This window comes from Bidens hawaiensis, unplaced genomic scaffold (assembly GCF_021521415.1).
Source record: "Bidens hawaiensis isolate Kalapana, Puna unplaced genomic scaffold, B.hawaiensis_p1.1 tig00021834_1, whole genome shotgun sequence".
Classification (NCBI taxonomy): domain Eukaryota; kingdom Viridiplantae; phylum Streptophyta; class Magnoliopsida; order Asterales; family Asteraceae; genus Bidens; species Bidens hawaiensis.
This window is the reverse complement of record NW_027493389.1, coordinates 127,306-142,854: the sequence shown is the minus strand read 5'-3', so window position 1 is coordinate 142,854 and position 15,549 is coordinate 127,306. Positions and strand designations below refer to the sequence as shown.

The 15,549-nt window shown below is 37.8% G+C and overlaps 1 protein-coding gene and 1 pseudogene across 2 annotated transcripts; one reads left to right on the top strand and one right to left on the bottom strand.

Moving 5' to 3' along the window:
* The first annotated feature begins 7,741 nt into the window (after positions 1–7,741).
* Positions 7,742–8,747, top strand: LOC143564210 (uncharacterized). The gene is made up of 5 exons (XM_077051559.1): positions 7,742–7,746; positions 7,849–7,876; positions 8,170–8,244; positions 8,386–8,490; positions 8,566–8,747. Exons 1-5 carry the CDS (start codon positions 7,742–7,744, stop codon positions 8,695–8,697), a joined length of 345 nt encoding a protein of 114 aa, XP_076907674.1. The 3' UTR covers positions 8,698–8,747.
* A 1,018-nt stretch (positions 8,748–9,765) lies between these two features.
* Positions 9,766–12,114, bottom strand: LOC143564218 (blue-light photoreceptor PHR2-like; annotated as a pseudogene). The gene is made up of 4 exons (XR_013140814.1): positions 11,217–12,114; positions 10,287–10,507; positions 10,077–10,166; positions 9,766–9,984 (listed from the first exon to the last, which is right to left on the bottom strand). The product of XR_013140814.1 is annotated as a blue-light photoreceptor PHR2-like (transcript).
* Positions 12,115–15,549: the final 3,435 nt, after the last annotated feature.

Here is a 15,549-nt window from a genome sequence, read left to right as displayed (position 1 = left end):
GATCGGGTCAGAGAAACGGGTACCTGGGTCGGGTCGGATTCGGGGCAGATGTCACACATAAAATTGTAACCGACCTGCCACGGAGCAGAGACGCGCCCCCACTCGCAGGTGCTAACCAATGCGAGCGCGACACGTGTTCAAGACAGCTGTGTGAGGGGACGTGAAAGGCAACTGTAGCACCTCGAGCACACGAAACGTCTGACATGTTTACGGCGCACGTCACCACCAACTAACCACGTGTTTGGACCCTTCGTTTTCAACCAAATGGATAGAACTTCGCGCAACGATGGAAGCAACCAGGAAAACGACAAAACCCCATTAAAAGACAAAAATCAGTAAGTCTAATATCCATCTTACCGCGCTCGCGCGAGATAAGACACACATTAGACTGGGGGGGCTTGAAGAGGTATGTACCCCCCTCAACACCAAGCAAGGCGGGTCAACCCACAAGATAAAGACATTATGAAGGCACAAAGCCAAAACCTATGCGCATGGCGCATACAAAACATGCTCAGGCATCATATGCCCAGGCACACATATGCTCGCGCATCACATATGCGCGCAGCGCATCAGCGCGCGGCGCATATCACATGCTCGTGCATATCACATCTGCGCATGAAATATCTGCGCGTGAGAATAAAGAGAAGACCCCGCGCATCCTCAGGGTGAGCGCATATCATACGTGCACATAATCAACCTCGTCCTTATCCAAATCAGGATTAGGGCAACCTTGATTGTGCACATCAGACAACCTTCCAGAAGGTATCTTTTTAAGGAGAAAGAATATGCTGATGTTGATAGCTGCCGAATGAAAGGTCGACAACTCAGCATGACACATGTGTTACCACGTGATTACAACCAACGAGAAAGCGCCAGGTGTCCCAGAGGACACGTGGCGCAGTGCGATTGGAGGAAGCCAACGAGGTTGAGCCCAACCGGTGGTAACCCTAGCACTATAAATACAACATCAACTCCACTTTGATGACACATTCATACTCAATCATTGACAGTTACAAGCAGTGATAACACATTCAATCATATTGAATCACATTCACTCACAGTCAGTTACATACAAACAGACAGTCTCACAATCAAAAGGGTATTCAGCTATTCAGCAATACCCTGGAGATTCTTTTACACACACTATTATCTTCTCCACAAAGATACTGATTCTCACGCCGGAGGGTTACCCCAAAGAGGACCCCTCTGTCCCTTTCTGAGGGGTAAGTAACGGCGCTGTTCATTTTGTAGGTGGAAGAACACTGATCCAGAAGAACCATCGGTGAAATAGTATAATCACACCCGAGGAAAGTTGATCTGCTACCAGTGTGTAGATCCACGTTTCTTCAGTAACAATTATGTTTAATTACCAAACGATAAGAGAAACTGCAGACTTTGAGGAACTCCAAATAAAAGAGACGGGTGCAAATCTATAACATCACAGAAAAGAGACGGGAAAGTTTTAGAAGTGTTCATGGTAATTTACAACCGAAAAAATCTCTAAACCAAGGGAATTGATGAAACAATGGAAGTTTTTAAGTTCGATCCATAAAAGGAGGGGGGGGGGGTCATGCCCATCTTAAAAGAAAATTTTTTACTGTACATGTAAAAATCTCGATCACCTCCTTAAAATTAGTGTTAAGCCCCCGATCACTCCTCCATGAAAAAATATCCTGGTCCACCACTACAATCTTGGGTCAAGTCAAAACGATTGGTACAGACGAGTTCAATGGCTCCGGCCAGTGCATTGAGGAAGTTGAAGGTTTAGAACAATTTTAGGATCTTCAGTATGAATTATACTTATTTATTTGTTATTGTAATAAGACAAGTACACTAATTTGAGTAGAAAGGATGGCAGGAAATGAAACTTAGATATATAAATGATATTTTTACATTATTACTCTTCAAAATTTAATTCAATGAATTGTCATTCATTTTGCAGACATAAACAAAAACATTTAATGAGAAATGAAGAGAGGGCACACACTATGCTTTTGTACTTGTCTATCAACTGTACAATTTATTTGATGCACGATAAGTTCACTCAAAGTATGTGTGTAACACCCCAACCCGGAGCAGGCTGACGTGTCACTATTACAGATATCATAGACCAAACAAAAACCATTTAAATGAAATGAAAAGAATCCCATGGCAACCAAAAGAGTTAAAAACACTGAAAGAAATTCTAAGTCAAATTTATTAAATGCTTAAAGAAAATTAAATCAAGTCCTTATTCTTGAGCTTCATTTTACTCTTATCACTGATCTCCCCGATTTCCCGAATTACCTATTAGCAAATAAGACAGACACAAACAAGAAAATACGGCTGAGCCAAAAATTGCCCAGTAACGGAGAGAACAATAGTACAGGTAAAGGCATACATAAGACAACACACATACTGAAATAAAACTGAAACTATTGCGGATATAAAACCACGTTTTAGACCGAACTATAATTAGATGCGAAACATAATCCGATACACGATCGGGACGTAATCTGAATATACTCAAATTTAACCAAATGCGTATACACATATCAAAACGGACCAGAAATATAGCGAAACAAAATATAATTACTAAAATACACGACGATGATGTTAAAATAAATAGGTCGTGTAATACGGAAGCACCCAGAGCCTAAACAGAGGGGTACACAGCTAGCTAGTCCATGCACCAAGGAGACGGTGTGGGTGGCGTGCACACATTGTTCCATCTCAAACAGAAGTCAGGAGTCAGGAGTCGGAGCTAAGATCGATCTATACGCCTCTAAGTGGCCAAGGTACTACATAAGTACAGTCAGAGACGCCGTGAACTTTGATTACGCACTGTCACGACAAGTGCCATGTCATTGACGCCCCAAATGGCAAGTCAGAAATGCTCGGGTAACAGAGTACTAAGCTAAAACCAGATAACTAAACATATTCAAATAGGAACATGCAACAAAGAGTACAAAATATATAATTATTGCATGCGACAAAAATATATTATATAAACTAACTGAACTCAAAAGTAACTGAGGCATACGAAAATCCGTACTACAAAGTAATGGACTAGAGTCAATACCATGAGTAAGCGAAAACAAAATCCGCACTACAAAGTAACGGAATATATAATACTAAGAGTACACGAAAACAGATTCCGTACCTTAATCAACAAGCAAAGCACGGGCAATAGAATCTAAGTGTGCGCACGTCGTACAATAACCTATCGATTGATTACAATTTGAAAATAGATGTATTAACATAACTACTATAGCGGATTCGTTGATTCTCCGGGGACGGACACCTTTAAAATTCATGATTCATATTGAAATAATGTATGGTGATATTTGTTTTTAGTAATTACTCCAACACCTTTACGCTTTCAAAATATAGCTAGTTATAAAATTTATAAACTTAAAATCTCTATCTCTACTCAACTATAAAATAATAATGTGAAATAACTAATATGAACTTGAATTGTTCATTTATTTATCAACACTTTTATTTTATTTTTTTTTTTAAAATTATTTTATTAAAATATCCAAAAATTTTAAATGATGGTGATAAGAGTCTTAGTAACTTTTGCCAATCATAAAGCATCTTCTGTTGCATGGGTTCAAAAAACATCTTGAACACAACATGCATACTACTACAATAGTATATATAACTTTTCTTTTAACAGCCCACGAAATAAAACAGTTAACATAAGGCTCTTGATTTCCTTTCCCTTATATTATCCATGCATGAGAAAAAAATTTCAAATATAGTTTATATTACAACGTAATCCGACGTCAGAACAAATCAACAATCATAGACGCCGTATTCGAACAACTTAATCGGGCATGCGAACTAAAAAGAGAGGAAGTCGAAGTTTACCTCTCTGGTAGAACAAAGTTGCGATGCACGGAAACAAGGCGGTTCTTCAAACTTTACAAATCGAAGGCGGAAACTCAAACAGTAGGGGTTCACACGGATTTGAATAGGAAAGAAACCGGAGGTTGAGATGCGATAACAGTTACTACGCGCGGCGGTGGTGACGTACGTCGTCCGAGTTTTGAAACTGAGTATAGTAAGAACTTACATCAAAACTAAGATGTATAACCCAGTTAAAATAGAATATGGTTTGATTATTTACCTAATATGGCGAAACAGGAACAACTCGGATTGCTAAGTGGTTGGTTCGTGACGGTTCGTCGGCAAAGGAGTCGCCAGCGGCCACTTATAGCAGAAGTAGAGTCGGAACACACAGAGAGGTAGGCGAGAAGAGTGAATAGGTAGTATGGTTGTGAGGAGTTTGCTTAGGTACATGGGATTTTAATAACAAGAATGGGTACGGAAGCTTCGGAGTTTTCCAAAAAAAATGGCAAAGTTAAAGTTAGAAGATAACGAGCTGAGGTTTTGGAAATTCAAAAATACATGTGTGATAATATTAAATTGATTTTTAAACGTTCTGTCTTATCTTTTATGAGTTTGTTCCGTTATTATTATTATTATTATTATCTTATATATTATACATATATATATTTATTCATTTGTTATCTAATACAAAAGTTTGGGTTATTATAATATGTGTGAAAGATTAATATGATATTCGGTAGCTTCAGTTATATTCAGCGTCGTTGTTGATATAACTCTTCGAGTGGTAGCTCATCAGAGTGTTGTCTCTTGTGCAGTTTAGTCAAAGATGATAATAAAAACAGGTAAACCTTTTAAATTACGGGTGTAGACCTTTCAACTGATACCTTTAGTCCTTTAAGCATGTGTGCTACAACACTTTTGCACCTTAACTCCTTAAGCATGTGACTAAGTCTATCTCTTTGGCATTGGTTAACTTGAAACATCATGCAGATTTGTGAAATCTCTTTGCTTTTATTTTGATCGTCCACTAGATTCATATATATAAGCGTTTGTGAAATAGTTATCAAAATTTTCAAACCCTAACCAACGAGGTAACCCATTCGTAGCTAAGCCCGAAACCAGGAATAATCCCAGTTCGCATAGATGGGCCCAATGCAATGCTAGTGATTTTAGTATAATTGGGAATTAACTTGTAAATCAAGTTTATTGTAGAATCGAAATAAGGGGTGCGGGGTGGACACTTGTTTGATCTTATTATGATTAATACCCTAATGGTACTTAGACGTGAAGCCCCTAAGTAATGGGGGTTCGGGGGGGGGGGGGGGGGGGTCCAGGGACAACACCTCTGGTAGCAAGGTCCAAAGGGCAACAGTCCCTGGCAGGGTTCGAGGGGCAAAGCCCCTGGCTGGGGTTGAGTTGTTATGACATATATTACATTATAGAACATGCGTTATAAATTTAATTTTATTAAATTTCATAGGTAATTTTAATGCCAAAATAGGAGCGTGTTTTGTAATTTTGAAATTCAAAACATGATAGCTGTAAAACAGTTTTATATGGCCCTAACCTTAATAACCAACGCTTAATCATACAATGAAACTTCCTGGTTCAATAAAACTCTCTCAAATTCATACTCAATTTCTTGCTCAATCAATTTGAGTTTTATCCATCAAAGAATTTGGGAACCACAAATAGTTTTGATCTAAAAGGGATTCATGACTCTCAAATTTCCAAGATACTCGTTTTATTTAGAAACTCCCAAACATGCAAGTTGTCTAAGAGCTCTAACCCAATCCTTATACTGACTAAGAAATCGGAAACCATTAGTGGTTTTCGGAAGATGAAAAATAGGAGGAACCAGAGCATTATTTCAAGATACCCGTTTTATTCAGAAATTCCCTAACATGCAAGTTGTCTAAGAGCTCTAACTCAATTTTTATACTAACTAAGAAATTGGAAACCATTAGTGGTTTTTGGAAGATGAAAAATAGGAGGAACCATGGTAAGACATGCAAGAGAAGAGGTCATAGTCATCACAAAGGCCCATTTCACAACGATCAATGGCATTAAATGCTAAGATCCAGTTCGATCATTCTCGCTAGTTGTGAGCCGAATCTTACGGTAATAGAACCTTGGAAACCAAAGATAACACCAAAAACAATCAGAAATAGTTAGAATGAAGAAAAGATTGAATTTATGAAGACATTTATTTTTTACATGTATTGAAGAAGAATGAATAAAGAAGACAAACTAAAGACATAAAGCAATCTTTAATTTGAGATTCATCTAAAATTTACTCCCTAATCATAAACCTTCAAAGACATTTACTAAAAGAAAAGTACTTTTGATAAAAAGGCCTTATTAACTTTTTCTAAAATTTATAGTCTCATAACTTATCAAAACTCCTTATTTACAATATTTATAAGTTAAAAAACACAAAAGCCCTTATAAATTTGTCAAATATATTATTAGCTATTTTAAAAAGTAAATAACTTATAAGGGACATAGATAAGCAGTCCCAAACACCCCCTTATGGGCGGCCTCGGCTACCATGAATCGGGTGGGTATCCCACTAAGGGTACACCACCCCATATTGTTTAAGGGAGTTAGAGAGGGAGAGGATGGGATGAGTGACTAGTATCCGATGAAGAGTGAGAGCATGTGTGTATGTGGAGAGGAGAGAGAGTTATGGTAGTTAAGATGGGTGTTACTGATTATTTAAATGATTTTAAAATAACATATGGTGGATATTAGGGTATTTTGAGGAACCGCCACTCTTGCCATTAACTCTGATTGAAATTAACTGTGACACAAAACTTATTTTAAGGGTAGTTAGAAATAGGAGATAACGACTAGTACCCGATGGATTGTGTGTGTGTGTGTGGAGAGATTAGATAGAGCTTGATGCACCATCTCCCTTCAACCCTTTGAGCGAAATATGGCAAAAGGAAGGAAAATCCATGGACCGACCCCAACATCGAGAGTTGTGGTGGCTGAGAGAGGTGTTGTTGATTATTTAAGTGATTTTAGAATAACATATTGTGTAAATGGACATTGTAGGATTGGTGAGTATTGGTGTATTTTGAGGGACCGCCTCTTTTGCAGTTAACTCTAATTGAAATTAACCGTGACACAAAGGTGTTTGAGATTACTTATTTTAATCAACTAATAAACTTTTTAAGATAACTTATTATATGAGTGTAAAGTTAACAAGTCATAAATTTGTGCCGTATAACTTATCACATAAGTGAGGATGTAAAAAAACAAAGAATCCCAAACACTCTCTAAAAACTAAGGGGGTGTTTGGCCTAGCTTTTATATTTAAGCTTATGCTTATATATAAAATTAGCTTATAGCTTTTTTTTCTATTATTTGACAAGCTCTTTTTAAGTGTTTGGATTAGCTTATATTCTACAAGTTAATTATGTGTCTTTATAAGTTATTAAATCCAACATTCTTTAATTTGTTAGAGTAATAATTACTAATCCACCACCATTTGAGGACAAATGAGTAATTTACACCCTTAAACAAATAAGCTTCTATCAAATAAGCTAAAAAACCATCTTCAAATAAACTTTTTCAAATAAGCTTATAAGCATAAGCATAAAAAGCTAAACCAAACACCAAATTAAGCTTATTTTGCAAAAAAAAAAAAAGCTAAAAAAGCTATAAGCTATTAAAAAAGCCAGGCCAAACACCCCGTAACAAATCTTCGTTATCTTTTCTTTAAACCCGAATTCCTTTGGGGCCCGATCCGAAACCAAAAGCTACCGGAGGATTTATAAACTCATAAACCCCCTAATCTTCCATTGCATCCAAACCCTAGTTTTCTTTCTTCGTGTTACCAGGTTATCTATACTGTTAGATCGTACCAACTCAGCTCAGCTTCTCTTGAACATTCATCATGAGGTAATTCGTTTATTAACACGCCTTAAGCTGATAATTCCGCATGATTTGATTACCATTCGATTTATGAATCTAGCAAGCTAATTATTTGTTTCGTATATGCAGCAAACGACCGCTGGAGGAAGACGCACTGGTAAGTCGCTTTTGCTTGATTTATCGTCGGTTCCTGTTTACAATAACTTAATATAAACTGCATATAGATTAGTTTACCGTTGTAATGTGCAACTAAATAAGCTTTATTTGCATACCAGTCTCTCACAAACCCTAATAAGATGCCGAGAATTGGATGTTGCTATGAATTATCATAGCTCTAAACAATGATATCAGCTGGGATTTTTGCCCCTAATAACTATGTATGTTTTAGCACGGTTTTATTACGTAACAAATTTGCTTTTCTTAATCAAATTTGCTCTTGATATATTACAGACCATAAACGAGGAAGATGAGTTCAATACCGGACCCCTGTCTGTGCTGATGATGAGTGTAAAAAATAACACTCAGGTAAGATATTATATACATAAATTCGGTTTATTCGGTTTTTAGTTACCATCTTGAGTCACATCATTGTTATTGCTTATAATCAGGCTTGAATTGGTCTGTTATTGATATTGATCTGTTAATTATGAATATTTGTGTGTGCAGGTACTCATCAACAGCAGGAATAATAAAAAGCTATTCGGGCGTGTTAGGGCGTTTGACCGGCACTGCAACATGGTGTTGGAAAACGTTAGGGAGATGTGGACAGAGGTTAGTTAATTTCAACAGCTTTATGTTTATCTATATAAAAAACCTTGTTTATTTATATGCTGAGTGTTTTATCAGGTGCCCAAAACAGGTGAAGGTAAGAAGAAAGCGCTTCCGGTTAACAAAGACAGGTTTATCAGCAAGATGTTTCTTCGAGGGGATTCTGTCATCATTGTACTTAGAAACCCTAGGGATAAGAAAGAAACATAAGGGTCATCATCAGAACGCCTATGTTATTGACTTATTGCACTTTAAGCTAAGTTTGACTATGATGTCTGCGTATTATTGAGTCTGTTTTATATGGTTTTATTACTTGTCTTTAAACTTTTAAAAATGGAATTTGTTAAGCATGGATTGCGATTTTACCAAAGCTGATATATTATGTTTTTGCACGGCCTTATTAACATGCTTAAGCTTATCCGTACAAGACCAACTTTTGGCAAAGTTGACAAAGTGTGAAGTTTAGACTTGACTTGGTAAACAAGCCAAAGTTAACCAACAAACATTCGGTTTTTACCATTAGTTTGAAACTCGGATCATCCTGACTGGCCAGTTATACTGACTCCTTAAGCAGTGTGGTTTGCATATATTAAATCAATTCATCAGTTGGGTTGAACTGCCCAGTTATGACTTAATTGGGTTAAACTATCTGTTTGTTATTAATCATGTATAAGTACTTTTAGTTAAAATATCTGTTTGTTATTAATCCAATCGTATTATACATGTATAAAGGGGTGTTTGGGATTGCTTATTTTCACAAACTTTTTGAAAAGTTAAAAGGTGTTTGGATTGCTTATATTATGAGAGAAAAAGTTTCATAAATTACACTTTTGTAACTTATTAATTTAATGAAAAGTTATAAGGAGGCAAAATAAGGAATCCCGAACACCCCCTAAGTAATTTTAGTTATAATATTTGTTTGTTAATAATCAAATCGGTTTTATGTCCATAACTTTACTTACTTTCTTTCATAACCCTATTGATACTTGGGATAAAAAGTTAAGTTGATCCAAAACTTCAAGGCAACTTTTGTCGAAGTCGACATAGTCACATACACACAGAAAACAAGCCGAAGTTAACCAACAGTCAGATTTTACCATGGTTTTGAAAAGCATATCATTTCAGAGACCAGTCTGACTGGTCAGGCTTATTAAACTGGACTCTTCACCAGTGCAGTATGAACATATTGAACCACTTACACAAGACTGATTGCAAGGAGGTAATTAAGATCTCTATAGGAAATGATAGGTTAAGACAGACTAAAGAATGAGTGGGTCATTGGAGGTGAAATGTCAGATGGCTCATTCAATAGTTTGGAGTTCAAACTTCATCCAAATAAATGTTTACATGAGCTACACAGAATATATATTTTCTTTTAGAATCCAACTCACATTTCGTGCTCTTAAAACATAAACTCCTCACGCGGCTGCTCCCGTACAAGCGGTGACTGGAGCCGCATTATTCTGTTTTGCAGAACTATACTTCTTGGTAATGAATCTGCAACATTTAGAAACAAATAAACAGCTTCAAAGTTAAAACATATAAATCATGGCAGTAATAAACGTAAACAAGAACCCACGTGTACTTACCTAAAGAAATCCCTCCATAAGAGCTCATACATCAACCAGTTCATCCCAGTGTCTCCACCGTCTTTTCCGTTTGAGGAAGCAGAAATCGTCCTACATTTCACTCTTGTCATCAATACAACTCTCATGAATTTGAACACGTTAAGGAGTGTTTATGATTAAGATGATCAGGATCTTAACAACCATGACAAAGATTTGAACAAACAAACGTACCTAGATGCAGACTTCTTCAACTCATCGAACATGGAACGGGGAGAAAGGCATCCCATTGCAAGCCAAGGCGAGATCTTGCACGAAAACTTAGCACCATACATGCTGCTGTCATTGCTTCCATCTTTTGTAGGTTGTGACTTGCATTCAGATGCAAATCTTTTAAGCCTTTCCAATGCCTCGGTCTCTCCTCCAACAAGCGAGCCATTCTCACTTGCTTTCGCCTAAAACAACAGCAATCATTCATGAAGCCAAAATAACCGAAATTCAATTTCAGGGCATTTTTTTTCTTTGTCAGCCAGAGAATTTAAAGCCCAATGGCAAAACCAAAAAAATAAAACGAACCAAACCCATTTTGAAACCCCAAAAAACAGAAACTGAACGCTTTTAAGAAACCAAATTTTTGGTTTTTGTATAGGTTTGAGCCCAAAACTGACCAAAACGGCCCATGCACACTCCTAGTAAAAATAATCACTGCAAATGGCATTCAAATTCAAAAGTCACCAGCTATAACTTGTTAAAACCTTCTATCATGCACGGTTCTAGTGGTGGCAGTTTCCGGCATGACCAAAACACGACATGAAAATAATAAGGTTTTGGGTCGACATATGATCTAACCCGCTAAAAAACATGTCATTTTCGGGTTGACTTGTTTAACCTGCTTGGTTAAACAAGTTGTCGACCTGTTTAACCTGTTTGGTTAAACAAGTTATCGACTTGTTTATAACCTGTTTAGTTAAACCCGACAACCCGTTTAGTTAAACAAGTTAACCCACCAACTCGATTAACACACTTACAACTTAGTTATCACACCCCATTTGACTCGTTCAGTTAAACAAGTCATTTTTTGTAAATGAATAAAGATATGGCTCGTGCTCGGGTTGAACAACTCAACTTCCCAACCCATCAACCCGACACGATTAACACCCCAACCTGACTCATCGTAGCCGTAGGATTCAACCCCAAATCAACCAGCGACGGAATTTCACCAGCCTCCACATTACCCGCAGCCGGCAACCCTCTCAACTGATCAAGCGCCTGAATCGTCTTCCTAATCTTCAACCCCTTAACCTTTTCCCTAAACCCGCCATAATTAGTCGGCATATCTTCCAACTTAAACGGCAAATCATCAACATGATACAATGTACTCCCCCAAAAGTACTTCACATCCACACCTTCATCTTTCAACATCATTTCAATCTTCTCCTCACCCTTCACCTCATCATACGACACCTCCCTATGCGTATACACCGCCTCCGCCCCAACCGACTTAACCAATTCCGTTATCACCGTTTCCGGCCTCCCAATTCTCACAACCAAATCCGACCCTCAAGATTGCAAATTCTTCCGTAAATTCGCAACCGACTCGATTAAAAACGACGCGCGGTAAGGACCGGTTTTATCGAACCCGGAGGACGACTTCCCGTAATCCCTCGGGTCGAAGCAGTACACGGGTAGGACCGACATTGAGTCGTTGTTGGCGGAGGATAAGGATTCATTGTCGTGGACACGGAGGTCGTTGCGGAACCATGCGACGGTGGTGCGGCGGGCGGCGGCGGCGTTGGAGGGGTCGGAAGGGCGGCGTGGGTTGAGGGATAATGGGTTTTGAGACGGTGGATTTGGATAAGGGTTTGGTGGTGGTGGTTGAAGAGAGGGTTAGGTTAATGAGTGAGGTTAATTGGTTTGGGATTTTGAGTGTTTTGGGTGGGAAATGAGGGGTTTTGGTGGGTGTGATGAAGTGGGTTGGGAGTGAGAGTGTGAGGGAGGTGAATGGGAGTGTGGGTTGGGATTGGTCTTCTGGGTTGGGGGTGTCTTGTGGTTTGGTATCCATTGTTGGGAAGAAGAAGAAGAAGAAGAAGAAGAAGAAGAAGAAGTTAAGCTGGTTTGGGAGTGGTGTGATAGTCTTTATGTGGCTTGATGTGAGTGAATGGGGTTCAGTGGTGAGGATAACGATGGTATGGTGACAACCAAAAGTGAGAAAATAAACGTGAATATTGAGACGGGTGTTTTTCAATATAGGTTAAGTATAAGCTTTTTGGATGAAATTAGATAATTCGCATTAGTTATACGAACACTAGGTTGGTTATACAGACGTTAAATACAGTTTGTATAGAGCTATACGACTATATATCTCATAACTATGTTAGCTTGTGTTAAGTATTTGTCAATTTGTGTTTCTGTGTCTTGTATAGCTTCGTATGAGTTGTGAAGCCCTATATGGCTACTGCTTGCTTGTATGGAATACATTTTTTTCTCTTCTCTTAAATTAGTTAAAACTTGTAGATAATAAATCACGAAATTGAATAAATAGGGTGAGTTCATGATCGGGTTTAACGGACATTTCAACAGGTAACTTTTAAACCTGTAAGATCATATGGAAAGTACAATAAAGGCACAATCATAATAAGCAAGTCAACTACGTTGAATCAAAACTTGGTGAAGTACCCTACTAGAGTATTTCAAGCTCAACTATACTTTATTTAAATTTAATGTTTTCATAAAACGTTCTCATGAGCCAGTTAGAGGTGTATAAATTGGGTTTTCTAAATACATGGTTCCTGGTATTAAATCGGGTTTGGGTATGACCGGGTATTTGAAAATCAGTATTGGCAATATCAGTGCCGGGTTCAGGTCCGTTGTATCTAAAACCATATCCTATGCATCGGACTCGGGCTGGGTATAAAACCGGATATTTGAATACAATATTTATTAGTGTTGAAAAAAACCCATATTTTCAAGTTTTATTTGAATAGGATATTTTCATGTTTTTATTTGAATATCATATTTCTGAGTGTTAGAAAAAATCCTATTTTCGGGTTTTGTTCAAGATTTTTTCCTGGTATTTTTCGAGAATAATTTGGGTTTTTTAAGGGGTTGCAATTTTTGAAATATTTTTCGGGTAGTTTCAGGTATAGATCGGGTATTTAAAAAATCGGCTTCATGTATTGAAAAATTCCAGTTCTGGTTTTCGGGGTACCGGGTATAAGTTGGGTCCGGTTACGGCTACGGGTTATGGTAGTGAAATAAATACCCTATTTGTACCCTACGGGTAGGGTCGGATACGGTTTCGGGCATTGAAAACGTGGTTTCAAGTATTTTTTTCAAGTTCGGTTTCGGGCTTGGTTTTTTTCACCTCTAGATAGACGTGCACAAATCGGGTTCAACTGGAAAACCCGAACCGGTTCGAAACCGGTTTTTTCACACCGGGTTGTAAAATGGAACCGGCTCCAATCAAGAACCGGTTCGGTTCCCGACCCGAACCGATGCCCAGATATGCTAACTTTTAAGAACCGGGTAGGGTATGAACCGGAACCGGTTTTTACGTAAAAACCGGTTCCGCCGGTTTTTTTTTGAAATTTAAATATTATAGCCGTTAGGAACCGGTTCCAACGGCTATATAGCCGTTTTTGACCGTTGGAACCGGTTTTTTAACTACAAATAGGTTATTTTCTTACTATAAATAGCAAGGTTTGTTTGTGTACTTGTTAAACCAATTCCAAAACTATAAAACACACTCCAAACCACAATTAACTTTAAACCGACAACAAATGGCAACTAATGATGACGTTGTTATGGTGATCGAAACAACAAGATGCCCCGATGTTTGGGTTTATTACGATTTGTGTCTCATGACCGACTCATATGAGTTGGCACGTTGCAAATATTGCTCGAAGTTTCTTAAAGCAGGGTCCAACTCGACATTACGAAAACATACGAATAAGTATTGTCGAGAGAAAAGAAGGTTGGAAGCTAAAAAAACGGAAGTGGGAGAGTCGTCCGGCTCTACAACCCAAAAATAAGTATTCCCGGATTAAAACGACGGACTTTGTTTTTTATGTTTTAGTTGTTATGTTTAGTATCGTTTATGTTTTAATAATGTTTGTAATAGTTACTTTTTAAATAAATAAAATGTTCGTTGTTATTAAAAAGTAACAAAAATTAATCATGAGTAACAAAAGTAATTATAATAAAACAAATCAAAACTAAATATTAGTTGAACAAGTTACAAATAATTTTACCAAAACAAATAATTACAACTCTTCTTCGTCTTCATTCTCGTCTTCACCCTCGTCTTCGTTATCGGAAGAAACCCCGTCATCCGCCTCCTCATCATGAATATGACGCTCTATTGGTATTTCGTCTTCAAAGTTCGCCTTGTGTTGTACACGATCCACCGCATCCAAATGGTCCTTTAGGCAAATGCAAACCTCTAGAGACTCGGGAGTTAGTTTTGTTCTACGCATAGATAACACCCTCCCACTAAGAGAAAAAACCGATTCAGAAGCAACCGTTGAGGCTTGTACGGCAAGCAAATCACGAGCCATGGCGGATAGAATGGGAAATTCGTTTTGTTTACCTTTCTACCAAGCCAACAAATCAATATTGCGAATTTCGTCGACCGTTGCGCCCTCAACATAGTTTGCTCCACTATATCGACCAAGTTCGCTACTTGGTGTGTTTCCTCTTTACCTCTTAGATGCCGATTCACGAATCCCATTCATCAAGTTTAAAAGTGGGTCATTGCACGGCCTACTAGTTGTTGTTTTTTTCACAAAAGACGATCTCGTGCTTGGACCATACATTTGAAAATAATGGTCATAAAGGTCTTGAAGGTTTTTGTTGAACTTGTCATTCGCTTCCGTCGACAACTTCGGGTCAATCTCGTGCATACCTAAGTTGTCGAATATTTCCTCAATCGTTGTTTCAACCCCGTTAACATTCCAATAGGGGTTTAATGCGGCGACACAAGTAAAGACCGGCGGTATGTTTTCAAAATATTTTACGAACTTTTCTTTCATCACCGCAACAATATTTTCGAAGAGTTTGTTCTTCTCCGCAAAGCTTTTAAAAACACAAGACATATAGTACAATTCTTGCAAAACCCAACAACTAGTAGGGTAATAGACTCCCGATAATTTTGTTGTTGACTTTTTGAACACGTCAAGATACTCCAACAAATAACCGACTTTGACCCAAACACTTTCCGGAAACATATCGGCCTCGCGTTCTTCAACAAGATTGTTATGAAAAGCTTGTAAAGTTTGGCGTTGGGCAAAAGCACACTTTAACATATGACAAGTTGAGTTCCAACAGGTTGGAACGTCCCAATTCGGCCCCAAATACTTTCTTTCAACCGACTTGCAATAGTTCTTATATTCAAGATGCCTTCTTTTACCACTTTTGAAGACATTTTGTAACATAAGTCTAAAGTATTTTAAATCATCACAAATGTTTTCATTGTCAATACCTATTTGAACAACCAAGT

Coding starts and splice junctions, on each gene's coding strand:
- LOC143564210 (XM_077051559.1), top strand. Junction 7,877..8,169: donor CGCTGGAGGAAGACGCACTG/GTAAGTCGCTTT, acceptor GATATATTACAG/ACCATAAACGAGGAAGATGA. Junction 8,491..8,565: donor TTAGGGAGATGTGGACAGAG/GTTAGTTAATTT, acceptor GTGTTTTATCAG/GTGCCCAAAACAGGTGAAGG.